This window comes from Poromitra crassiceps, assembly GCF_964638095.1.
Source record: "Poromitra crassiceps genome assembly, chromosome: 8".
In the NCBI taxonomy this organism is placed as follows: domain Eukaryota; kingdom Metazoa; phylum Chordata; class Actinopteri; order Beryciformes; family Melamphaidae; genus Poromitra; species Poromitra crassiceps.
The window spans coordinates 30,486,027-30,512,754 of record NC_139629.1 but is presented as its reverse complement, the minus strand read 5'-3'; the positions used below and the strand labels follow the sequence as shown (position 1 = coordinate 30,512,754).

General features: G+C 43.0%; 1 protein-coding gene across 2 annotated transcripts in view; it reads left to right on the top strand.

Moving 5' to 3' along the window:
- LOC310780827 (serine/threonine-protein kinase Nek6-like) overlaps nucleotides 1–26,728 on the top strand; it is a 126,366-nt gene that overhangs the window by 83,661 nt on the left and 15,977 nt on the right. For both annotated transcript variants that reach the window (XM_083641324.1, XM_083641325.1), the window contains exons 5-8: nucleotides 2,296–2,358; nucleotides 11,633–11,743; nucleotides 18,809–18,917; nucleotides 22,927–23,034. In XM_083641324.1, the coding sequence (XP_083497450.1) occupies nucleotides 2,296–2,358; nucleotides 11,633–11,743; nucleotides 18,809–18,917; nucleotides 22,927–23,034 (391 nt within the window). The remainder of the gene's footprint in view (nucleotides 1–2,295; nucleotides 2,359–11,632; nucleotides 11,744–18,808; nucleotides 18,918–22,926; nucleotides 23,035–26,728) is intronic.

The window sequence follows — 26,728 nt, the reverse complement described above, 5'->3', positions numbered from 1 at the left end:
GGACGGTATGTCAACAATATGGCGCTGTCCGGGGTTAGCGAATAAGGTCTATAAAATGTGGGCATTTTACATTTCTACAAACAACAGATATTAGTGATGCGAGGGCCGCAGTTATATCCGCGCTGGCCGTGGATATCCCGCGGGTGGGGCAGATCATAAAAATAAACATTCTGATTAATAGCGGATGGGTTGCAGGCAGGTATCATTTTTTTTTCTTTTTTTCACATTTTAAATTTGTATAGAACACAAACAAGACAAAACAGACAAACAGGCTCAGACACAGGGGAAAGAAATGAAAAAACCGGGTGAGTCACCCGTCACCCCTAGCCTCGTTGAGCTAAACTAAAAACGGGTCACAGATAGTTATAAATGTTCTAAGTGCATAGGTTCTCAGGAACCTAAGTCTCTCCATGCGTATAACAGAGGTCATGTCCGTCAACCACAATTGGAAAGAGGGTGGAGAGGGAGTTTGTTTTTTGGCGACAGTTGTCCCCAGTGTCAGAGACTGTTGCACAGCTGTAGGAAAGTTCAGAGAGGACTCCGAGCAGCCAAAGATGGCGAGTTCTGCCTCCGGCTGAAGGGCCACCCCGTAGGCCTTAGAGTACCAGTCAAATATTCTGGCCCAGAATCCCGTCAGTGAAGGGCAGAACCAGAAGGCATGAGACAGTGTGCCCTCCGACACCTGACATCTTTCACACAGTGGTGAGATAGTAGGATAGATCTTGTGTAATTTCTGCTTAGAGTAGTGGAGACGGTGAGCGACTTTAAATTGAATCAGCTGATGTCTGCTATTAACTGAGCAGAGTTGTACAACCGACAGGCTCTTTTCCCATATAATGTCAGATAATTCAGTACCAAGTTCCTCCTGCCATGCCTCTCTAATCCTCTCAGTAGAGGCCATGGTACAGTCATCAAACAGACACACAAATCTAGAGATGAGGTGCCTGGAGTGAGGGGGGCTCGCAGGCAGGTATCATTAATGAGGAAAATTTATATTAATTAAATTCTCTAGTTTATGAACGTATTTTAATGTTAATTTTTTGTCAGGCACTTTATTAGCCAACTATGTTGGGATCAAGGAAAGGGCCCAAAAGGACCAAGGCAGTGGTAAACAATACCCATGCGGTAAACGGATACCAAAAATGTAGGCTCGGCCCGGCCACTCGGCCTCGGCCGCAATACGGGCGAGCCCACCCTGCAGCTCACCGAGCTGGCCCTGCAGCCTGCATATGCAGCTCGGCCGCTGCGCCGCCTCGCCCTGGCTGCTACTCAGGGATGCTGGATCACCTGTCCTGGAGCTGGCAACATACAGCTATCCATGGCTGAAGACGGGGTTCTGCAGCCAGACTCCCACTTTCAGGGTCTGCCCCTGGGACTTGGCTAACTACGTTAATGCAGGAAATGCAAAGGCATAATGACAGAGGAAACAAGATGAGACTGTTGAGAATATCAACATGTTCCTCAGACATTATTATAAAATGACTATGAAAAGCTCTATACAGCTGAAATGTCAATATATTTACTTTCCATCAACGTCCGTGGCGTCCGCCATTTTGTGAAAACGTCACAAGACATGCCACAGCTTTCAGAAAGATTCCACATAGAAAGTTGTAAATATAGGAGGGGGCCGGGCCGTTCAAGTGTATTTATGTCGTATTCACGGTAAACACGAGCCCTCTTGAACGCAGCAATACAATTTGTGACATAATCAGTGATTTCATAACATTCCGACCCACACAAACACATCCACCATCCTATCACATCATAGACATACATCATCAGTGATCTCATAGACATTGTGACATCATCACAATGGGGACTCTATGTTGTAAATGGCTCTAGCTCAGTGTCTGATTGGTGAAAGCAAAAGTGTTCAAATTTGGCACACACATAGCCCACCCCCGGTAAGCAGGTCTCATGAAAAATAAAGAAATCCGCAGCGATATTTTACATTTTGAGGCCTTTTTAGGCCACTCACAGAGCCATTGTGACATCATCACCATCCTTTCCCTGCTTCCCAATAACAGTGTGACATCATCAGTGATGTCATAGACATTGTGACATGATCAGTGTGATGTCATAATTAAATCTATAAAGGGCAGCTTAGAGTACAGCAATTTATGATCGCGATGACGAGCATCGCTGGGCACTGTCGCTCATAAAAAAGTATAAATAATAGGTGACATCCACTTTCCTATCATATCAACGACATTGTGACATCATCAGTGATGGCAGTGTGAATAGCTATCGAGGCTGCTTGCAGCTTTAATTATTATTATTTTGTTGTCATTGTAGATCTTTGAGATGATGGACGCCAAGGCTCGTCAGGACTGTATCAAAGAAATAGATCTACTTAAGGTAAGGTTTTCTCAACAACAGCCATATTTCTCATTGAATCACTCGAGCCATCTGAGTTTCAAGCTTTGAAACAAACTTTCTTTGTGTTCCAATAGAAGTCAATATGACTAATAAGGAATTAGAGGGAAGTAAAGCTAAAACTACTTCCCTTTTTGTACTGAAATATTCTTGGGGATGCAATACTAGATTTTACTTTTAACGAGAAGCCAGGTTTCCTTTTCTCTCAAATTAGACTGGTCTGAAAACGAGTAACTCTTGTCATGGGACTGATGATCCATTAGAGATGATACATTAATGTATGGGGAAGTGAAGCATGAAGAGCCACAGAAGCACTTGTTAGTAGAGCAGCTTGAGTACTGTAGTAGAGCAGCTTGAGTACTGTAGTAGAGCAGGTTGAGTACTGTAGTAGAGCAGGTTGAGTACTGTAGTAGAGCAGGTTGAGTACTGTAGTAGAGCAGCTTGAGTACTGTAGTAGAGCAGCTTGAGTACTGTAGTAGAGCAGCTTGAGTACTGTAGTAGAGCAGGTTGAGTACCGTAGTAGAGCAGGTTGAGTACCGTAGTAGAGCAGGTTGAGTACTGTAGTAGAGCAGCTTGAGTACTGTAGTAGAGCAGCTTGAGTACTGTAGTAGAGCAGCTTGAGTACTGTAGTAGAGCAGCTTGAGTACTGTAGTAGAGAAGCTTGAGTACTGTAGTAGAGCAGCTTGAGTACTGTAGTAGAGCATGTAGAGTACTGTAGTAGAGCAGCTTGAGTACTGTAGTAGAGCAGGTTGAGTACTGTAGTAGAGCAGGTTGAGTACTGTAGTAGAGCAGGTTGAGTACTGTAGTAGAGCAGCTTGAGTACTGTAGTAGAGCAGGTTGAGTACTGTAGTAGAGCAGGTTGAGTACTGTAGTAGAGCAGGTAGAGTACTGTAGTAGAGCAGGTTGAGTACTGTAGTAGAGCAGCTTGAGTACTGTAGTAGAGCAGCTTGAGTACTGTAGTAGAGCAGGTTGAGTACTGTAGTAGAGCAGGTTGAGTACTGTAGTAGAGCATGTAGAGTACTGTAGTAGAGCAGCTTGAGTACTGTAGTAGAGCAGGTTGAGTACTGTAGTAGAGCAGCTTGAGTACTGTAGTAGAGCAGCTTGAGTACTGTAGTAGAGCAGCTTGAGTACTGTAGTAGAGCAGCTTGAGTACTGTAGTAGAGCAGCTTGAGTACTGTAGTAGAGCATGTAGAGTACTGTAGTAGAGCAGCTTGAGTACTGTAGTAGAGCAGGTTGAGTACTGTAGTAGAGCAGCTTGAGTACTGTAGTAGAGCAGCTTGAGTGCTTGAGTACTGTAGTAGAGCAGCTTGAGTGCTTGCGTACTGTAGTAGAGCAGGTTGAGTACTGTAGTAGAGCAGCTTGAGTACTGTAGTAGAGCAGGTTGAGTACTGTAGTAGAGCAGCTTGAGTGCTTGAGTACTGTAGTAGAGCAGGTTGAGTACTGTAGTAGAGCAGCTTGAATACTGTAGTAGAGCAGCTTGAGTACTGTAGTAGAGCAGGTTGAGTACTGTAGTAGAGAAGCTTGAGTACTGTAGTAGAGAAGCTTGAGTACTGTAGTAGAGCAGGTTGAGTACTGTAGTAGAGCATGTAGAGTACTGTAGTAGAGCAGCTTGAGTACTGTAGTAGAGCAGCTTGAGTACTGTAGTAGAGCAGCTTGAGTGCTTGAGTACTGTAGTAGAGCAACTTGAGTGCTTGAGTACTGTAGTAGAGCAGGTTGAGTACTGTAGTAGAGCAGCTTGAGTACTGTAGTAGAGCAGGTTGAGTACTGTAGTAGAGCAGCTTGAGTGCTTGAGTACTGTAGTAGAGCAGGTTGAGTACTGTAGTAGAGCAGCTTGAATACTGTAGTAGAGCAGCTTGAGTACTGTAGTAGAGCAGCTTGAGTACTGTAGTAGAGCAGGTTGAGTACTGTAGTAGAGCAGGTTGAGTACTGTAGTAGATAAGCTTGAGTACTGTAGTAGAGCAGCTTGAGTACTGTAGTAGAGCAGGTTGAGTACTGTAGTAGAGCAGCTTGAGTACTGTAGTAGAGCAGGTTGAGTACTGTAGTAGAGCAGGTTGAGTACTGTAGTAGAGCATTTTTATTTACCGTATTTATTTGTTACTTTTTCCTCTCATAAAATATGCAAAACACTCATCAAAAACAAGTATAAATAGTTCATGTATTTGTTGTGCCATAGAGTACCGCAGGAATGAGTCCATAAGACCTGCCTAAGAGCCGGATGTTAGCACATGAAGGCCACTTTTATGTTCAATGTCTTGTTGATTGATTGATTGATTGATTGATTGACTTTATTAATGGATATAGAGACGACAACAACAACATGTAAAAGTGTAAACACTTATTTCCAACATGGTCCCCGATGTTCTAAAAACAGGACAGACAATAACACAAAACATATAGTCATCTAAAAAACTATCAAAAAAACCCATCACAAACATAAAATAGATTTAGACACCAATAAATATGGTACTTGAAGAGAACCTATCCTAAAATCATCCGTCATTAGTCACACTCAAAATTGCATTAGAAACTACATAAACACACTTACTCAAGAAAATAAGACAATCATCACAGTAAAACACATTATACTCACAGGACCTGCCAAACTTATGCCTACTAACCTACCCAGTCACCTTGCTCCAGAGATGAGCAAGGACCCGGCCTCTAGAAACCCCTCTAGAGTCTGAGAGTTTGATGCGTAGTGGAAGGCTGTTCCACAGTAACGTCCCTGTGTAAAGAAAGGAGCTCCGAGCTACACCGTTCACCTGTGACACTATACATGAGCGCACACTGGCCCTGGTGTTGTGTCCATGCTGGGTATGAACTAGGGATGGGCATTTCTAGCAAAAACACTATTCGAAATTCGCTGGCCAAAGTCGACTTTTAATCGAAATTCGAAAAAAAAAAAAAAAAAATTTTTTTTTTTTAACACATTCACTGCCAGACGTTTTTTTTTTTACTGTAGTTAGCTTCTGCCAGAGGGTTTTTTTGAGGATTCTGGCTCATCTTTCAAGACCCGAGGATTCTTTTCTGCTAAGATTTTGTGAACACACAATATCTCAAAAGAACTAATAGAATGTGTGCTTTCTCTGTCTAAAAGAGTTAGTTTGTAGAGTTAGTAGTTATGTAAGCATTAGCAGTTGAATACAGCATGGTTTCAGCGTCAGAAAAATTATTCAGAGATAAATGGCTTTTTGTGAAATTCGATAGAACAGTCACTTTAACCATTCATTTTTGGCATCAGTAAGAGTCAGACATCTAAACAATAGTTTTGAACAGTAATTTCCTCCATAACAGCAGGAAACCCCCCTCTGCTTCCAACTCCTCCCTCCGTGTGTGTTCTCCTCCTGCCTCCCTGGCTCTCCAGCGGGCGTGTCACAACGAAGTTGCTGCTGCCTGGCTGCTGCCTGTTTGCGCGGCCGCTGTTTGAGGAAGTCTGGGTGGACTCGCTCGTTTCGTGGAGTTTTGGTTGAGAGCTTTGATGCGATTCTGGTCATATTTATGCTGCGTGTTTCAAAGTGTGCATCCAATCTATTCTTGGAACCCCCCACCGTTGCCACCGCTGTGCATCAGCGCGAAAGTGAAAGCGTTCTCGCCATCAATTTTACAGTATGAGAACGGCTTCCTCGCGCTTTTCCCTCTAGTTTTGGGTCGCCTCTTTCTACTGTGGAGAGACATGTCGACACTCAGTGGGTCGGTAAAATAGATTATACACATTCAATACCTCCAATTCTGGTGTAGGAGACGTAAAAGGGTTAGATCAACGTCCCACCGTCAAAAAAAAAAAATCGATTCTGAAAACGTGTTAACACATTGACTGCCAGCCGTTTTTTTTTTGCTGTAGGTAGCTTTTGCCAAGCCGTTTTTTTGAGGATTCTGGCTCATTTTACAAGAGCCGAGGATTCTTTTCTGCTTGGAGTTTGTCAACACAAAGTTCACAAAAGTACTAATAGAATGTGTGCTTTCTCTGTCTAAAAGAGTTAGTTTGTAGAGTTAGTAGTTATGTAGATATTAGCCGTTGAGTACAGCATGGTTTTAGCGTGTGAGACAGGAAGCTGAGATAATCGCAGTTTTGTGAAATTCAATCAAACACGCAGAACAGTCACTTTAACCATTTTTTTTGGCATCAGTGAGAGATCAGACATCCAAACAATATAGTTCCGAACGCCCTCTCCTTCAACTCCTCCCTCCGTGGGCGTGTCTAGTGGCTTTCAGCCTGCGTTTGTCACAAGTGAGTGCTCTGCTGCTGGGAGCCTGGCAGGGAGTTTGAGCAGCCTGCCTCCCTGGCAGCGAGTGTGGATACTGTAGGTCTCACTCGTCTCTTGGGTTTGAGAGCCCCGATGAAGCCCCGTGCGACTCTAGGCTTTATGCTGCCCACCATGGACAGTAGCCACACAGTCCATTTCAGGAAACCCCCACCGCAGCAGCGCGAAACCGTCCCCGCCTACAGTATGAGAATGAGGCTCGTTCGTTTCTGACTGTAAAATCGCCAAGCCATTTCCTTGATTTCCTTCCTTGGAGGAAGCAGCCGCGGGAGGCGGCTGCTTTTGGTTGACTTTATATCTGTCGGGAGAGGACCGTCGCCACCTAGCTGGTCGGTAAAATAGATTATACACATTCAATACTTCCAATATCTCCATAGGAGACGCGGGGGGCATTGATCCACGTAGCACCGTCAAAAAAATATATACCGTATATATTTTTTGACGACTCAACTCGTCGGTGGCAGTGAACAGCTGGATTGTGTTTGACGACTCAACTCGTTGTTGGCAATTAATGTGTTAACACGTCGTTGGCAGTCAACAGCTGGATTCTGAAAACGTGTTAACACGTCCTTGGCAGTGAACGTGTTAAAATGTAAAAAAAAAAAAAAAAAAATGTGTGAGTGAAATGTTGCATTGTCTCCCCTGATTCTAAGTCTAAGGCTTTATTAATTAATAGAAAAAGCTTCTGCTGTGGATTTTTAGCTCAAACAAGCATTGCACCACTGAAGTAAAGAACATGTTACATGACATTGACATTTTCGAAAATAAAAAACAGTTTTGACAATCATGAGTGGTTCATTAAATATTTAGTAGGCTCAGGTCTGAGTGCCAAAGGGGTGCCAAAGTCACCCCCTCTCCCTCTTCATGGGATTTCATCCGCCATTCATTTTTCCATAAACCTTGCTTAAAATGCTTATAAAAATTGTTTTACTTGCTCAAACCAAGCAATTCGACTATACTTAGAATCAGGGGAGACAATGCAACATTTCACTCACAAAAAAATAAAAAAATAAATTAAATTTTTTTTTCTTCGAATTTTGACTTTCAATAATAAAAGTCGACCTTGATAATAACAACGATTATTCGAAAATTCGAAATTCGATGCCCATCCCTAGTATGAACCATGCCTATCTGGGAAGCCATGTAGTGTGGAGCAGTACCATTAACTCGTCTTCAGCAAGCTAGCATTAACTTTAGTATAGCCCAACTCCTAAAAGCTGCGGTTTGAAGGGCCTTATTGGAATTTATGCAACCTTATACATACATGCTAAGACCATGAGAGAGAGAAAGATTGACCAGACCCACCAGGACACCGCACATGTGAAGAGCTTGGTAGGTCGTTTTGTGAAGCCAATCTAACGTTCGTCTAAATGAATGAAGATGACAACAGCATTATTAACAGTATAGTAAGATATTTCATCTTTCAAAAGATCAGAGCATGTTATTCACTTAGCTTAACTCACGGGCTCATGTCATGACAGCGATGGATCATGAATGACAGGTGAAGAAAAAAGACACGATTGTGTGCGTTACTGTCTCCTGCAGATTTGCACAGATTTAATGGTCTTGTTCAGTGAATACAGCCTGCCTCAAGTCCCCAAAAATTCAATCTAAAATAGTGGTCGGTCAGACAAAGGCCAGTAAGCAAGCGGAGATTTCACTGGCTACTGGCACTTGGGGAACAGTGACACCCTGTGGTGTGGAAAGTTCATCAGTTCTAAGATGGCCCATGATGACCTACTTATGGTGTTACGTGAATTCGTGTGGAAGTTAGGGGGGCAATCTTCCTCAATAATCCAATTACATTTTCAGTGCTTTAGTATTTTAACATTTGATTTCAAGGTGCTGCCCAGAGCGGTGTCCTCTTTCCCTACTTCTTTGGTCTGTACACCAACAGCTGCACCTCCAGTCACCAGTCTGTCAAGCTCCTGAAGTTCGCGGACGATACCACCCTCATAGGGCTCATCACAGACGGAGATGAGTCGCAATACAGACCGGAAGTTGACCATCTGGTGACTTGGTGCAGTCAAAACAACCTGGTGTTAAATGCTCAAAAAACTATGGAGATGATTGTGGATTACAGGAGGAACACAGCCCCACCTTCCCCCATCACCCTGGGTGACTCCCCAGTCAACACTGTGGAGTCCTTCCGCTTCCTGGGGACCATCATCAGCCAGGACCTAAAATGGGAGCTGAACATCAGAGCTCTCACCAAGAAGGCACAGCAGAGGATGTACTTTGTGCGGCAGCTGAAGAAATTCAAAGTGCCAAAGGCCACGATGGTGCACTTCTACACCTCCATCGTTGAGTCCATCCTCACCTCCTCCATCACCGTCTGGTATGCTGCTGCCACTCTAAAAGACATCAACAGACTTCAGCGCATCATCCGCTGCGCTGAGAAGATAATCGGATGCGGCCTGCCATCCCTCCAGGACCTGCATGCAGCCAGGACACAGGTCTCGCAAGATCATGGCTGACCCCTCCCACCCTGGCCACAAACTCTTTAAGACACTCCCCCACGGCAAGAGACTGAGGTCTGCCAAGACCAGAACCACCCGCCACAAGACCAGCTTCTTCCCAACCGCCATCAGCCTCACCAACAAAGCCCGGAAACCCCTTCCACCAAGGATCCCCCCCCCCCCCGCAAGCGCACTACCTCCTGATATATTCAGCTGAACTCCCCCCATAAAACTGTAACTCATATCTAATTTAATGCCTGTTTAACTGGGACTGTGAATTCATGTAAATCCACTGCATATTTAATGCCTATATACTGTAACTTAGCCTGTAAATTTAATGTACATTCAATGTAAACTCTTATTTAACTTTGACTGTAAATTCATGTAAATCCACTACCTATTTAACGCCTATTTAACTCAGTCTGTAAATCTCATGTAAATTCAACGTAAATTCATATTTATTATCCCACAGAACACTTCACCACATATTGTATATATTTACTCGATTTGATTGCACTTGCAACTTTGTGATTGTCTTTAGTTATCTTCCTACTTCTTATCTCTGTATATTGATGTGAACACTATGCTACATACAGACACTAAGACAAATTCCTCGTATGTAACTTGCATACTGTGGCAATAAAAGTGATTCTGATTTTGATTCTGATTCTATTTGACTGCTTTTGCCTCATAACCTCATAGGTTTTCATTGGATATTGACAGGATCCACATATGCATGTGAGTTGCGCGTCATTAATAGCAGGCACTTAATGCAGATTAACAATCAATCATGTTTGTTGAAAGCCAGTCTGATTGACTTGTGCCATAAGGTTGTATTGGGCGAGTTGAATGCTCCTATTGTCTCCTCTCCTGATGCAGGGAGATAGTTTGGCAAGCAACGTTAATGCACTGCGTGCTCATGAGATTATATTGTGATTCCAGACTCAGAAAACTTTAAAGGTCCCAATTCGTGCAGCTGTAACCTCTCAAAAACGTGTGTCTCTGGTCCATAAAACATGATTCTGGATTAATTTGTCGAAAATATAGCAACCCCGTTTGTTGTGACGGAGTTGTCACTTCCTCATCTCGTTGCATCCCAAGAATGGTCTGTTTCTATAATATATTCAGAACTAACAGTTCCCATTGGCCGCTGAGGGAGAGCCCGCCCCAGGCTCCCAGCGGCCAATCAGATTAGCGTCTGTGGACCAGCACGCTAGGTTGTGTCCACAACTAACGTTAGCAACGAGCTATCGCTAACTTAACGGTTGCTACGCTAAAGAGGACATCTCAAAATGCCTAGACTTACCGAATGCACCTCCGCAGTTGCTGGATCACGTACAGTTGGCGTCGCTCCAGCTAGAAGTGTTAATTTTGTGGCTATAGACAAAATGGTGCAGGTAGCTTGTGTGAGAGAGACGCGCACAGTATGCTTGAGGACGCGACTGACGTCACATTAACCGTCTGGGGGAACAGAGCGTTAGGGGGCGTGGCTTGAAGGAGACTGCAGGGGGAAGCTGGATAGGGACAAATCCAACTGTGGCAGTTCTGAGCTTGTGACCACTCATTACAGGGAGGGATGACAGCAGCATATATGCATTTACAAGTAAAAACAGCTTTTGCACGGAATGGGACCTTTAATAGTTCAACACATGTGACAACATGATTTGTTTTCACATGTCACGCTACTCTTGTCATGCCAATAATAATGTTAATAATATATATTTTTAAATGCAAATTAGGAAACGTGAATAATTTAAATTTAATGGATACTTGACATTAGCCTACGGGAGATTAGTATTAGTATTTGTCAAGTACCCTCAGTACTCATTCAATTGAAATTATTCACGTTTCATAATTTGCATTTAGAAAATTATATTTGTGGCATTTGACCTGCACCATGACTTGTTTTCAGCTGCAATACCTTTTGATTGCCATGTTAAATGAATGACAGATTGAGACCAAGGACCCTAAAAAAAGAAGATGGATAAGACATCACTGACATCACAGCATTCGAATTGGGAACAGTACTATGAGAAATGAGTGGGCCGGGCAGGGGAAGTCCCACTATAAACCATCATGTGTTGTTTCACCTTTGATTGAAAAATGCTGAATGATGATTTTATCTAAATGTGTGCGTTTATTTTCCTTCTTATTGGTCTCCAAACAGATCATGGCTCTGTCCAGCAGTTGCATATAGCTCAACTCAAGCCCCTGTTTGGTCCAACATAGAGCTAGATTAGCTCAACTACATCATGATGATACACGACCGAACGGGACATCAGTCAACATCACGTCATGTGTTTTCTTGAATCTGGTGGAAGCATTTTTCAATCAAAGGTGAAACAGCACAGATATGATGGTTTATAGTGGGACTGAACCTGCCCGCCTCATTCACTTCAATAGAACTAGCCCCAATGCAAAATTTGAATGCTGTGACGTCACGTGAGTGATGTCTTATCCTTCTTTTTTATGGTCCTTGATTGAGAGCAGGATGAGCTGACTCTTTTCTCTTGCCCCCCCCCCCCCCCCCTGCAGCAGCTGAATCACCCCAACGTGATCAAGTATCTGGACTCGTTTATCGAGGACAACGAGCTTAACATAGTCCTGGAGCTGGCAGATGCTGGAGATCTGTCCCAGATGATCAAGGTCAGGAGTTGAGGAATGAAGTCCAGAAGACCTGGATGTTTGCACTTCCTGGTTCCTTAGTCTAAATTAAAAGTTAATGGAATTTTTGTATGGTGATTTCGGTTAAATGCCTGAAATAAGGTCTGTGGTTAACAAAAGTTTATGAAACGGCGTACTTCATGTTCAGCAAGATACTCTTCACAAATGAGGACCACTTTTATGACTTTTGAAGCATTTTCTAAAAATCACATTTATTTAGTCATAAAAGTGGGCCTCATTTGTCAAGATTATCTTGCTGAACACAAAGTTTGCCGTTTCATATAGGGATGCACCGATATGAAAATTTTGGCCGATGCCGATAACCGATATTAACATTGCTGTTATGGCCGATAACCGATATTTACCGATGTCGATATGATCTGTATAAAACCACATTTTTATGATCATCACATTTTGTACATACTGAAAAACACATGTTAACACTGAATTTGAAAAAGTTATGCATTTCTTTATTTGCAAAGCCTTTGGAAAAGCCCATAAATCATAGATTTACTGCATTATTTCATATCAATGTGAATAATTTGGCTGATAATGATAACCGATATTAACATTGCAACATCTGACCGATACCGATATGACCGATATGTTAAAAAATGACCAACATCGGCCGATACCGATATGATTGCCGATATATCGTGCATCCCTAGTTTCATATAGTTTTGTTAACCACAGACTTTATTTCAGGCATTTAACCGAAATTCCCATACAAAAAAATCCCATTGACCCAAGACAAAGGAACCGGAAGTGCAGGGACTTCTGGGTTGGCCTACAAAAATATGTCATACCTGCGGTACTCAATTGGTGCACCATGTAGCATCCATGCACCATGCACCATGATGCACCATGTAGCATCAGTAGATCATTACCAATAATTACAAACTGTGTGTCATTTGCATCAATCATTGATGAATACAGCTGGGATCTGTGATGGACTGAATCCATCTCGGGTAGAACTTCCCTTGCCGATATTTCATAATTGATCATGTAGACTAGTGCAAGGCGCGTTTCCTGCAGTGCTTTATTTAAATTGTAGACTAGTGCAAGGCATGTTTCCTGCAGGGCTATATTTAAAATGTAGACTACACTAATGCAAGGCATGTTTCCTGCAGGGCTATATTTAAAATGTAGACTACACTAATGCAAGGCATGTTTCCTGCAGTGCTATATTTAAATTGAAGACTAGTGCAAGGCGTGTTTCCTGCAGTGCTATATTTAAAATGTAGACTACACTAATGCAAGGCATGTTTCCTGCAGTGCTATATTTAAATTGAAGACTAGTGCAAGGCGTGTTTCCTGCAGGGCTATATTTAAAATGTAGACTAGTGCAAGGCATGTTTCCTGCAGTGCTATATTTAAATTGTAGACTAGTACAAGGCATGTTTCCTGCAGGGCTATATTTAAAATGTAGACTACACTAATGCAAGGCGTGTTTCCTGCAGTGCTATATTTAAATTGTAGACTAGTGCAAGGCATGTTTCCTGCAGTGCTATATTTAAATTGTAGACTAGTACAAGGCGTGTTTCCTGCAGGGCTATATTTAAAATGTAGACTACACTAGTGCAAGGCGTGTTTACTGCAGTGCTATATTTAAAATGTAGACTACACTAGTGCAAGGTATGTTTCCTGCAGTGCTATATTTAAATTGTAGACTAGTGCAAGGCGTGTTTACTGCAGTGCTATATTTAAATTGTAGACTAGTGCAAGGCATGTTTCCTGCAGTGCTATATTTAAAATGTAGACTACACTAGTGCAAGGCATGTTTCCTGCAGTGCTATATTTAAAATGTAGACTACACTAGTGCAAGGCATGTTTCCTGCAGTGCTATATTTAAAATGTAGACTACACTAGTGCAAGGCATGCTTCCTGCGGTGCTTTATTTAAAATGTAGACTACCCTAGTGCAAGGCATGCTTCCTGCAGTGCTTTATTTAAATTGTAGACTACACTAGTGCAAGGCGTGTTTCCTGCAGTGCTATATTTAAATTGTAGACTAGTGCAAGGCGTGTTTCCTGCAGTCCTATATTTAAATTGTAGACTAGTGCAAGGCATGTTTCCTGCAGTGCTATATTTAAAATGTAGACTACACTAGTGCAAGGCATGTTTCCTGCAGTGCTATATTTAAAATGTAGACTACACTAGTGCAAGGCATGCTTCCTGCAGTGATTTATTTAAAATGTAGACTACACTGGTGCAAGGCATGCTTCCTGCAGTGCTTTATTTAAATTGTAGACTACACTAGTGCAAGGCATGTTTCCTGCAGTGCTATATTTAAATTGTAGACTAGTGCAAGGCGTGTTTCCTGCAGTGCTATATTTAAAATGTAGACTACACTAGTGCAAGGCATGTTTCCTGCAGTGCTATATTTAAATTGTACACTAGTGCAAGGCATGTTTCCTGCAGTGCTATATTTAAAATGTAGACTACACTAGTGCAAGGCGTGTTTCCTGCAGTGCTATATTTAAAATGTAGACTACACTAGTGCAAGGCATGTTTCCTGCAGTGCTATATTTAAAATGTAGACTACAGTAGTGCAAGGCATGTTTCCTGCAGTGCTATATTTAAATTGTACACTAGTGCAAGGCATGTTTCCTGCAGTGCTATATTTAAAATGTAGACTACACTGGTGCAAGGCATGTTTCCTGCAGTGCTATATTTAAATTGTAGACTACACTAGTGCAAGGTGTGTTTACTGCAGTGCTATATTTAAAATGTAGACTACACTAGTGCAAGGCATGTTTCCTGCAGTGCTATATTTAAAATGTAGACTACAATAGTGCAAGGCATGTTTCCTGCAGTGCTATATTTAAAATGTAGACTACACTAGTGCAAGGTATGTTTCCTGCAGTGCTATATTTAAAATGTAGACTACACTAGTGCAAGGCATGTTTCCTGCAGTGCTATATTTAAAATGTAGACTACAATAGTGCAAGGCATGTTTCCTGCAGTGCTATATTTAAAATGTAGACTACACTAGTGCAAGGCATGTTTCCTGCAGTGCTTTATTTAAAATGTAGACTACACTAGTGCAAGGCATGCTTCCTGCAGTGCTATATTTAAATTGTACACTAGTGCAAGGCATGTTTCCTGCAGTGCTATATTTAAAATGTAGACTAGTGCAAGGCATGTTTCCTGCAGTGCTATATTTAAATTGTACACTAGTGCAAGGCATGTTTCCTGCAGTGCTATATTTAAAATGTAGACTACACTAGTGCAAGGCATGTTTCCTGCAGTGCTATATTTAAAATGTAGACTACACTAGTGCAAGGCATGTTTCCTGCAGTGCTTTATTTAAAATGTAGACTACCCTAGTGCAAGGCATGCTGCCTGCAGTGCTATATTTAAATTGTACACTAGTGCAAGGCATGTTTCCTGCAGTGCTATATTTAAAATGTAGACTAGTGCAAGGCATGTTTCCTGCAGTGCTTTATTTAAAATGTAGACTACACTAGTGCAAGGCATGTTTCCTGCAGTGCTTTATTTAAAATGTAGACTACCCTAGTGCAAGGCATGCTTCCTGCAGTGCTATATTTAAATTGTACACTAGTGCAAGGCATGTTTCCTGCAGTGCTATATTTAAAATGTAGACTAGTGCAAGGCATGTTTCCTGCAGTGCTATATTTAAATTGTACACTAGTGCAAGGCATGTTTCCTGCAGTGCTATATTTAAAATGTAGACTACACTAGTGCAAGGCATGTTTACTGCAGTGCTATATTTAAAATGTAGACTACATTAGCAGTGTTTCCCACAGGATTTTGAGAATTTGTGGTGGGGGACCGCAGACCCCCTAGAGGGGTGCGGGGGCATGCCCCCCCGCGAGATTTTTTTAAACATTTTAAAGTAAAATGCATGAATTTGGTGTACTTTGAGAAAGCTTAAGAGCAAAATTAAAAGGCTAGATCTATGAAGAACATGTCATCATTACTGTGCTGTGGGTTACAATGACAAACTAAATTTCTCCCTATAGGTCAGGGATACTCAACTTGCTTTGCCACTTTCGTGAAATGATAGAAGGCGAGGGGCCAGTTAATAAACAAACAATATACATTTTTCTGTAGCGGATTGTAGGTTTTTGGGGTGTCAGCCGGAGTTTAGGCTGACAGTGTTGTGCACACCGGATAGTTAGTTAGGTTAAGTTAGTTGGGTTAAGTACATACATAAGTGCCTGGGTAGCGAGCAGATGGCGGTATTTGACAATTTAGCAGCTAAATCATAGATTATTGAAAGATATTACATATTCCAGACTGAAATGCTATAACAGAAGTATTGGCCAGAATGACATGAACATTTATTGGACACTTATTCAGCGGATATCTTGCATGTTGCGTTCAGGTGCACTGTAAAAAAAAAAAAAATTTTTTTTTTTTTTTTTGGTCAACATCTTATTGTGGCGGTCCAAATATTTTGTGGCGGCCCGCCACAAATTCCTTTATGTATGGGAAACACTGACTAGTGCAAGGCATGTTTTCTGCAGTGCTTTACTAGATTGCTGCCTTAAAGGATGGGTTTTCCGTGGGGAATATGAATATATATTAAATCTCACGCCCCTAAGGTTTTCGAATCCGTTGAAATTTTTGAAATTGGTTATTAACTGCCATGCCTATGAAGCATCTATCACATTATTTCCATGTCGCTCTGACGCAAAACGCGTCAGAGCGACACCCCCCGCCTTGCGGAAGTCGTGCACCTATGAACTACAACTGTTGTGAGCCATGGTCCCGCCTCTAGAGGTCCTCCACGCCCCTTCAGAGGTCTGAAGAAAAACAAAAAGGCAGCCATCTTTTTCAACCGCATAGCCTCCTGTAGCTAATATTAGCTTTCCATAGTTCCTTGCAAACTAACCCGATCTCGGGAACGGAAGCACGTACCGACACGGGACTGGCGGCATTGGAAAGCTCGTCAAATTTTACATCTAGTAGTAGGTGGGTTGAAGTAACGAAATCAACGCTGAGCAATGTACCCGTTTTTACACATTTTTACAGAAAATAGTTACAACATCAGATGCGCGTAACTCCTACGAAAATGCCTTAAAATGCATGAATTTTTTTTTATGAAGACATCTCCCGATACTTCAGTTTAAATTTGGTGCAATTTGGAGGCAATTTATTTTCGATTTATTTTCGATTTATTTCTTCTTCTCTCCATTTATTATTGTCGAAGCCTTCTTCTTCTTCTTCTTCTTTGAGTTTTATGGCGGTTGGCAAACATATATGTGCATTACCGCCACCTACTGGAGTTTGATATCAGCCTGGCTGAGGGGTGGGCATGGAAACGAAGGCCACGCGAGCCCAGTGCATTGTGGGAAATGTAGTATTTCGAGTCCCCGCACCCGCACCTCCCCCCCACCACCCCCCCCCCCCCCCACACACACACAGAGTGGATTTCGGTTGATATCTCTGTGAGTAAACCTCCAATTTCAAAAATTTCAACGGATTCGAAAACCTTAGGGGCGTGAGATTTAATATATATTCATATTCCCCACGGAAAACCCATCCTTTAACAAAAGAACAGCCTCTCCATTATTTGTATGACTATTTTCTTTGAGAGCAAAGCAATGTTCAACACAGAGTCTAACCCTGACATCTGCTGAGTCTAACCCTGACATCTGCTGAGTCTAACCCTGACATCTGCTGAGTCTAACCCTGACATCTGCTGAGTCTAACCCTGACATCTGCTGGCCAAAACACAGAGTCTAACCCTGACATCTGCTGGCCAAAACACAGAGTCTAACCCTGACATCTGCTGGCCAAAACACAGAGTCTAACCCTGACATCTGCTGGCCAAAACACAGAGTCTAACCCTGACATCTGCTGGCCAAAAGCAACATTGTGAACAGTGAGATCATTTTTGGAGTCTTAAAATTAACTTAACTTAACTTAAAATTAACTTAATTGGAACAACTTAAAGGCAGGGTATCCTGAATTCTTGAGCACATTTAGATTTAAACATAACTAGCTTTGCAAATTACAATCTCTCTCTCTCTCTGTCTCTCGCTCCCTTCTATCTAACCATTTGGCAGTACCAATGACCAGATGATAGTGCTGCTCTGGGAATTCATGTTGATTTTGGTTCTTGGAGGTATGAAATAATCACATAAAAAACATAATACGGTCACTGCAGTATGCCATTTGCCCCCAGTCACCAACTATAAAACACACTCCCTTCTACAAGCCAGTCAGATGTAGACACTGAAATCGGCGAATCAGCGCTAGGATTTGGCAGGAGATCTGCTGGATTTCTTGGTGGCACAAAGATAAGAGGAAGTGTTTAACTTACTTTAATCTACAGTGTTCTAACTGCATAGTTTCAACTTGACATTTGCGTAAGTGGTCAGAATCCTTCTGGCTCTTTCAAACAAAAAATTAATGGAGTGACGCTGGTTGTAGTTTTACAAGTAGTTTGTAGAGAAAAACTGCCACTAGCAGATAGAGGCTAACCTTTATCTCATCCATCGTCTCGTTTGTTTAAGGTAATTATTAGGTTTGTCACAATACTAGGCCTTTTAACTTCGATACTGACACGCAGGATGATACCATTTTCAATACCACGGGAGGGGAAACGACAACATATCAAGAGGCATAATAAACGAACACAGATGGACAGATAGGCGCTTCTACATAATCTAAGCCCAATAAAACAAGTTAAAAACGTTGCACTTACACAGCCGATTACCCCTGCTCTCTAGTCATCAGCCTATCACAACACAGCAGATTACCTCTGCTCTAGTCATCAGCCTATCAGAACACTACAGATACCCACCAATGATAGGGAGGGAAACATCAGTAGTACAGTACGATTTGATTTTTCATTAAGCGAAAGCACTGCTGGTATCCATACTGTTGCAATTGAGTATTGTATGCATTTCGAGTTTTTAGTATTGATACTATCGATACTTTGGCAACCTTAGTAATTATATCAAGGTATCACACTTAATTTGACGATATATTGATGCTACACACAGGACTTTAAGATGTAGAATTGTACCGTTGTAGGGAGTAACCATTCCCTTTCCCTCATTTCTCTACCTAGTACTTCAAGAAGAAGAGGCGGCTCATCCCAGAGAGGACCATATGGAAATATTTTGTGCAGCTGTGCAGTGCCCTGGAGCACATGCACTCACGCAGAGTCATGCACCGAGGTAAACACCATTTTTAAACACTGACAAGGCATCTCGCATGCTACGCGCGCTGGATTCCTAGGCTCGCCCGCTGCCCGGGCTCGATGGGGACTCTGACTTGAGTCCCACTAAAGAGTCGCACTAAAGTCACACACACAGTCACTTGAGACTTGTCCTCAAAGACTTGAGACTTGACTTGCACTTGAGATTTAGGACTTGTGAACAATCTTTATTTTTATTTTACTTTTTGTGTGCATTAACATTAAGGAAATGTCTACTCCTACTAATGTCAACTGATCATTACTGGTACTGTATGCTAATAAAGGAGTGAGGACATGCTTTGAATTCCTTAGTTTTAGCTATAACAGTGTTCTAAGCAGACCGGATGGCATGCAGGTGGCAGATGGTAGAACGCTCATCCATAAGAGACTTGAGACTTGTCTTGGACTTGCCCCCTCAAAGAGTTGAGACTTTACTGGGACTCGAGCTCAAAGACTTGAGACTTGACTTGCACTTGCAAAAAATGACGTGAGAATCTCTGCTGCACGGCCTCGCCCGCCCTGCAGCTTGCCGAGCTGGCCCTGCAGCTCGCATACGCAGCTCGGCTGCTGCATGGCCTCGCCTGCTCTATTGGCATGCGGCTCGAGCAGTCTCGGCACCTTTTCTGGCCCTTTTGGCCTGCTTTCGCCCACGGGAGGCCTGCTTTCGCTTGGGTGGAGGAGCTTCAGCAGCTTCTCTGTCCCAGCTTGGGTGGAGGAGCTTCAGCAGCTTTTCTGTCCCAGCTTGGGTGGAGGAGCTTCAGCAGCTTCTCTGGCCCAGCTTGGGTGGAGGAGCTTCAGTAGCTTCTCTGGCCCAGCTTGGGTGGAGGAGCTTCAGCAGCTTCTCTGGCCCATGGAGCTGGCTTTTTCTCAGCAGTAGTCAGAGGCCTTTTCTTAGGAGCCTGAGTTAATGTGATGTCACTTGCTTATATAAGGTGATTTATAACGTCACTGATGATGTCACAATGCCTATAACATCATCAGTGCTGTCATAAGATGATTTTGCTCTTATGACAGCACTGATGACATCATCCTTCTTATGACATCACTGATGACATCATCGGTGATGTCACAATGCCTATGACATCATCAGAGAGTTCCACAAGAGCCGGTCGTCGGACATTTCACCGTCTGTCGCCTCTCTCGATCCGACTAGGAATTTATTGATTCGATTTTTGAGGAGTTGACATGTATCCTCTTTTTTTTTCTCCCTTTGACGTCCTAATGTAAAGCAGCTGTGAATGTGCATGCTTCTTGTCACCATAAAGTCGATCAGACGAATAAGTTTGCTCCTCGGACATAATACTGATCTGAGCTTCCATCCACCCAGCCGCACAAGAAACAGCCGCAACAGTGCTGTGTGGGGGGGCGTGTCACAGGTGACAGAGTTAAGAACGACACGTTAATTTCTTTTAAGTCTTTTAAGACGAAATATCTTGATAGTGATTATACTGTTAATAATGTTGTCACGTTGATTCATTTAGACTAATGTCGGATTATACGAAATGACCAACCGTAGCTGTGTTTCCATTACAGTTTTTCGCAAAATAATCTGGTCCGCGTCCGCCCGCAGCCCCGCACAGATTAAACAAAGGACGAGGAAATTGTCATCGAGGTGAAATACCCGTGCGTCTTTGAACGGGACGGAAAACGAATGCTATACTGCAAATACTATACTCCCAGGCCGTGCACACCCCGAATTGTGTAACTACGTGGACGCGGCTGGTCGGACAAAGTGGAGTTTTCAAGACTCCAGCTCACTTCCGCGAGCAGAAACCCACACATAGGGCTTTCACACCAGCAGGGCTCCGTGCCGGTTCCGGTTCCAGAACCCTAATCTGAACTGGCCGGCGCGTTCAGACCGAAAAAATAATTGGTTCGGAACCTGAAAAGTTGGTTCTCAGCGGAACCAAAAAATAGTTGGTTTTCCTTGGGAACCGTGACATCATCAGTGGGCGTGTCTCATTCTAGGCTGTGAAAACGAGCAGGAAGGAGAAGAAGGCAGTGACAACACAGAGAAAAATAATTTGCAGTGGTCTCCTGAGGAAACCAAATCAAATGTTTAGTGGCGATTTGGGCATCTACCGAATCTCAAGAAAAGCTAGAAAGCAGTACAAGAAAGAGCAAATCATATGCCGAACTTGCAGAAGAGAGGGCGAAGGCTGGGTTCACTCGAACGCCAGACCAAATAATTAATAAACTTAAAAAAATAAAAATAAACTGAAGAAGGACTACCGAATAATGTCCTCCCACTTTGGTTCCGCTTAAACTGGTGTGAACACGGGCTGGTTCGCCAGAAAGCACCAAGGTTCTGAGAATCCAGAACAGAGCCAGAGCCAGAACCAGAACCGTGTCTGTCTGAAAGCGCTAACAGTGTATAAAAGCTCCACACGTTTCCTCGTCAAGATTCAGTGTCTCTCATTTCCATGCGACAGTCCAAACTTCAAGCATAATTCCAGCATAACAGCCTACAACAAGCCTACAACATACACCTCGACCAGGACATCCTTCAAAAATGTTTTACACCGCGTATATGTGCTGAGGAATGATTTGCATCCCTGCCTGTCAGCCTGTCATACGGGGTGAGAGAGAGAGGGATTGCAGGGCCGCTTCTGGGCCTTTCGGGGCCCTATGCAACATCAGAGTGGGGGCCCCAAACCACTGTCATCATAGTATCCCTGAATGAACATGAGGAAGCATAGGCTACTTCATTATCAATAACGCTTTTAATTAATACATTAAGCACAATATGAACAATAACTGTTAAAAAATAGGCCTATATGAAAATGAAAGTTCACAAATATTAGTTAAACAAATCCTTTCAGTGCAAAAACAGTCTAATCTTAATGTAAATGGTTCTCTAATCTGGTTTCAAGGGGCCAAAATTTTTGTCCCGCCACAACTACTGGCTGCTCTGGTAAGATATCTGGCTGGTCAGAAGTTTGGGGAACTCTCTGCATCATCAGTGCATGCACTCACGCAGTTAGATTCAAGATTCAAGATCTTGAATCTTGAATCTTGATGATGTTGAATCTTGAGTTACATTTGACGCTAAGGCCTTGGCCACACTGATCCGTCAGAAAATGGACAGAACAGATAGACGGATAGATTTATGTCCATTGCATGTACAAGTAACCTACTTGTACAGCAGGTGGCGGTAAGCACCTTGAAGGTGTCAGCGACCCGCCTATAAACCGAGAGAAGAAGAAAGCTGGCGTCAGCTAGCTGTTAGCTCTGTGCGCTACATTACTTATGTGGCAATACAATGCCACCGAATGACCAGATTAGATGGTGAAATCAGATGGTGACATTGACTATCACGTTGTACAACAGCGGGATGGTGTACACAGCATTAATTATAGCCTCCTTCACTGCCTCGGCCGCCATCTTCTTTGAAAAGTTGAAACAAATCTCGGAACGCCTCCTCTCGAGACCTCGACTCTGATTGGCTAAACGGACAGTGACTTCCGACCATCCGATACGTCCATCCAGAAAAAGTTCATCCCTCTTCAACTTTCTGTCCATCAAAACGTATGCAAATTTTCTGGATACGTACGCTTCTGAGTACTCCACGGACAGTCGGACAGCTGTCATTGAAAAGGAATGCAAGTGAACAGAGAAATGAACGCACACGGACAGACACCACGGATCAGTGTGGCCAAGGCCTAAGTGTTGTTGCAACAAACCCAGGATGTTGGGTAGAATGTAACATTTCTCTCCTGTCTTTGAGATGAGGGAAAGGGGCAGGCGCTTTAAAAATATACCTGCAATCCAGCTGCCTCGCAAGATTATCATACATGACATAGTCAGGACTGATTATCATACATGACATAGTCAGGACTGATTATCATACATGACATCGTCAGGACTGCCGTCAACGGTGACAGTATAATCCAAGGCCCATGATGATGATGAAATATCGCATTTAAGTGTGTGTGTGTGTGTGTGTGTGTGTGTGTGTGTGTGTGTGTGTGTGTGTGTGTGTGTGTCAGATATCAAACCAGCCAACGTGTTTATAACAGCCACAGGGGAGGTGAAGCTAGGTGACCTGGGACTGGGACGCTTCTTCAGCTCCAAAACCACAGCAGCACACTCCTTAGGTAAGACACATTGATTAAGACAATCCTCTGAATACGACACTGCCATGTAAACAGCATTTTCGGATGACCTTAATCCTAGTCTGACTGCATTGAAGCAGACTGCTGGTGTAAGAGCTGCCATTGGCCGACTATTTCAGTCGGCTAGCAGAAGAAAATCCCTTTCCGCTCCATGCAAGCTCTGTCATTGGCTCTGACCGGCTCCGACTGACCGGCTGCGACCATTTATGGATCTCCTTTCCACTCCCTGCATGTCTCAAATGCCTCTGCTGCTGGGAGACACCAACACTAGTAGTCTAGTAGGAAGGAGGGGGTATCATGCACCCCCCGGAAATATACTTCTAATCAGCATTTCTAGATTGAAAAAATTGTGTAAAAAATGATGAGCTATGTTAACACATTCACTGCCAACAACGTGTAAACACGTTTTCAGAATCCAGCTGTTGACTGCCAACAACGTGTAAACACGTTTTTGGCATCGATTTTTTTTTTTTAACGGGGGGTTGTGCATCTAACCCTTTTACATATCTTATATAAGTATTGGACGTGTACAACGTGTACAACCCATTCCACCGACCCACTAAGTGGCGACAAGGAAGTAGGAAGGCAAGCAAAAAGCAGTGTGATCCATTTCCATTCTCATTCAAATGGATTGGCGGAGGCGCTTTCGTTTTCGCGTTGATTGCTGGCGGTGCGGGATTGCAAACTTGCATCGTGGATTGCGGATGGAGCACACTTTGAGGCACGCAGCGTAAATATGACCAGAGTCGCAGGGGCTTCATCGGAGCTCTCGGCCAGGGCTCCGGGAGGCGGGCGAGTCCAGCCGGGCTTCCTCAAAGAGCGGCCGCACAGACAGGCTCACACCCGCACAGCAGCAGCAAAGCAAACTGGTGACAAGCGGGGACTGCCCCCTAGTCCGACACCAAATTGGAAACAAATCCCATTCTAAAAGGCTTTTAGAATGGGATTTTCAACCCATTCTTTTTTGTTTCTTTTTCGCTATAATTTAGAGTAATTTAATTTCTATTCAGAAATTTATTTGAGAGGTCGAGAGTATGAGAAAGTGCATTTGCAAAGGTAGGAAAGTGCTTGTGACATGGCGCTGCAGCCAAAAAGAACGCCCACAGGAGGGAGGAGTTGAGCAGAGGGAAGTTTACTGCTGTTATGGAGGAAATTACTGTTCAAAACTATTGTTTAGGTCTTACTGATGCCAAAAATGAATGGTTAAAGTGACAGTTCTATCGAATTTCACAAAAAGCCGTTTATCTCTGAATATTTTTTCTGACGCTAAAACCATGCTGTATTCAACTGCTAATGCTTACATAACTACTAACTCTACAAACTAACTCTTTTAGACAGAGAAAGTACACATTCTATTAGTACTTTTGAGATATTGTATGTTCACAAACTCCAAGCAGAAAATAATCCTCGGCTCTTGTAAAATGAGCCACAATCCTCAAAAAACGGCTTGGCAGAAGCTACCTACAGCAAGAAAAAAACGTCTGGCAGTCAATGTGTTAAAAAGTTGTGAAAATGTCCCACATATCATTTTTATGCAAATTAGTGCCTCCATCACCAAAAAGTATATTTTCACTATAGCCTATCTCAGCCAATATTGCAGATAACTGAACAAATAAGGTGTCTAGACCCATGTTTTGAGGGTCAAGGATCATAATAAAACTATTCCTGAAGTGGCCACATGTATCTGTGGCATGCTACTATGCAAATTAGTGCTGCCATTATGAAAATATACATTTTTTGTTCATGTACTAAATACCTCAGTCCAAAGTTCAACCCCTTCGCTGATGCCAACTGTGTATTTTGCTGGGTATTCAACCTCCAAAAAACAAGGTAAGAAGCTAACTCAGCTGAACACCACACTACCACACAATACAGACGTGTAACAGGACACAATTCTACTACAGGGTAAAAACGTGGTCATGGAGAGCTAGTAGCTAGTTAGTACTACTAGCGAGCTATATTGAATCTGGCTAGAACCTAGTTTGTTGATGAAGCTGGGTTGATCTCTTATCTCATAATAAGGGGTTACACTTAGCGCACGCAAGGCACGCAGGTTGGAACAGACTATGCGATATTTCTCGTCAGATTTAAAAGTCCAGATTTCATAACAGGGTATAAGTTAATGGTGATCTGGTGGAAGCAGACATTAAGCCTGCTTGCCCAAAAGAAAACAGAGTGTAGGTCCTGCAGCCCAGCTACATGCATCCTTCATGTGCCATCATGTCTGATCATGGTCATTTTACACTCCTCACTAAAATCAAAGGAACTGCTACAGAAAAACTACAACAGCTTCATACAATCTGGAACTGACGTCTCCACCAGTCACATGAGTCCCCATACCGTATGCAATAAGTGTGTGAGCAGATCCCTACAACTCTCCCCGATGACCTGGAAAGTGTTGGCTATCACCGCAACTGTTATCAGCACTTTACAGGCAATCTTCATCTTCTGGTAGATGATACAGAACCAGAACCATCAACCTCACAGTGGCATCGCTCCCCCTGTAAATTGTCTTCAGGGGGTTCTGCTAGATTCATCTTTACACCAGAGTACATTTGTTGTCACAAAGTTGAGATCAAAGACCATCATCGCAACACTGAGAGACCTGAATACTTCTCATCTTATAAGAACAACGAAAATGCATGGGAGCAAACTGAATCACAGGCTGAGAAATTGGGTCTAATTCGTAAGGTAAAAGACCTCTTTGCTTGTGAGGTCAAAGAACTTTAAATCTTTCCGCACAGCATTCGCTAACTATGAGTGCGAGATTCGCAGAGCCAAAAGGAGCAAAGCATAACGAGCAGCCTTGCATGTCAGCCACCCATGAAAAAGCATTCATCTTGGTACTGGAACACATTCAAACTTATGTCGTCCAGCAAAATTAGGTCCCACAGCTATCTTCTTTGCGATTGCTCTTGTCAAAGAACTGAAATTGAATGGGTACGGGAACTGAGATTATCGTTCTGAGAATCTACTGAAATGCCTACAGAAGAACCCAATCAAGGAGCATATCCACTTCACAAACTGGATGATCATGTATACAGCTTGAATATCAGCGTTTCTAATCCTCTTGCACGAGCGTACACTCCCGGAAGCACAGACAAGTACCAAAATGTTGCTCTCCTACTTCGTCTGAATGTCCAACAGGCTTTCATAGAGTCCAATGATCTACTGTGGCCGCCAACAGCCAACGATATGGAGCTCACTTCTGAACATCACTTCTGAACATCTCCCACCCGCAGGACCTCATCCAGTTCCTCAGCACGGTTATTGCTGGCAAGTAGAGACAAATGCAGCGTCTGCAGCGTTCACTGTATGAAGCGTCTGGTATTCTTCTGGTATTTGGCAAGACCTGTGCCGGGCAGTGTCAGAGGGAAAATGGAAGTTACCCAAACACATTCTACTCTGTGTGACCGCCAGGTACTTGTTCCGAAGCAGGCAGTTCACCATGATATTAGACAGACTTGGCCACTCTGAGAGCTACGATTTTGACTTACAGTAGAACGGGAAACTCCCCTGGCCAAGGTCCTAGATGAAGTCTCAGCCTATCGAACACACAAAATTGTGACAGGAGAAGGCAACCTCATATTCCACTGTGAGTTGGATAACTTGAATAAAACCACTATCAATGTGCACGACAGCAACAGTGTGTGGGAGGAATAATGGTGCAGGAGGT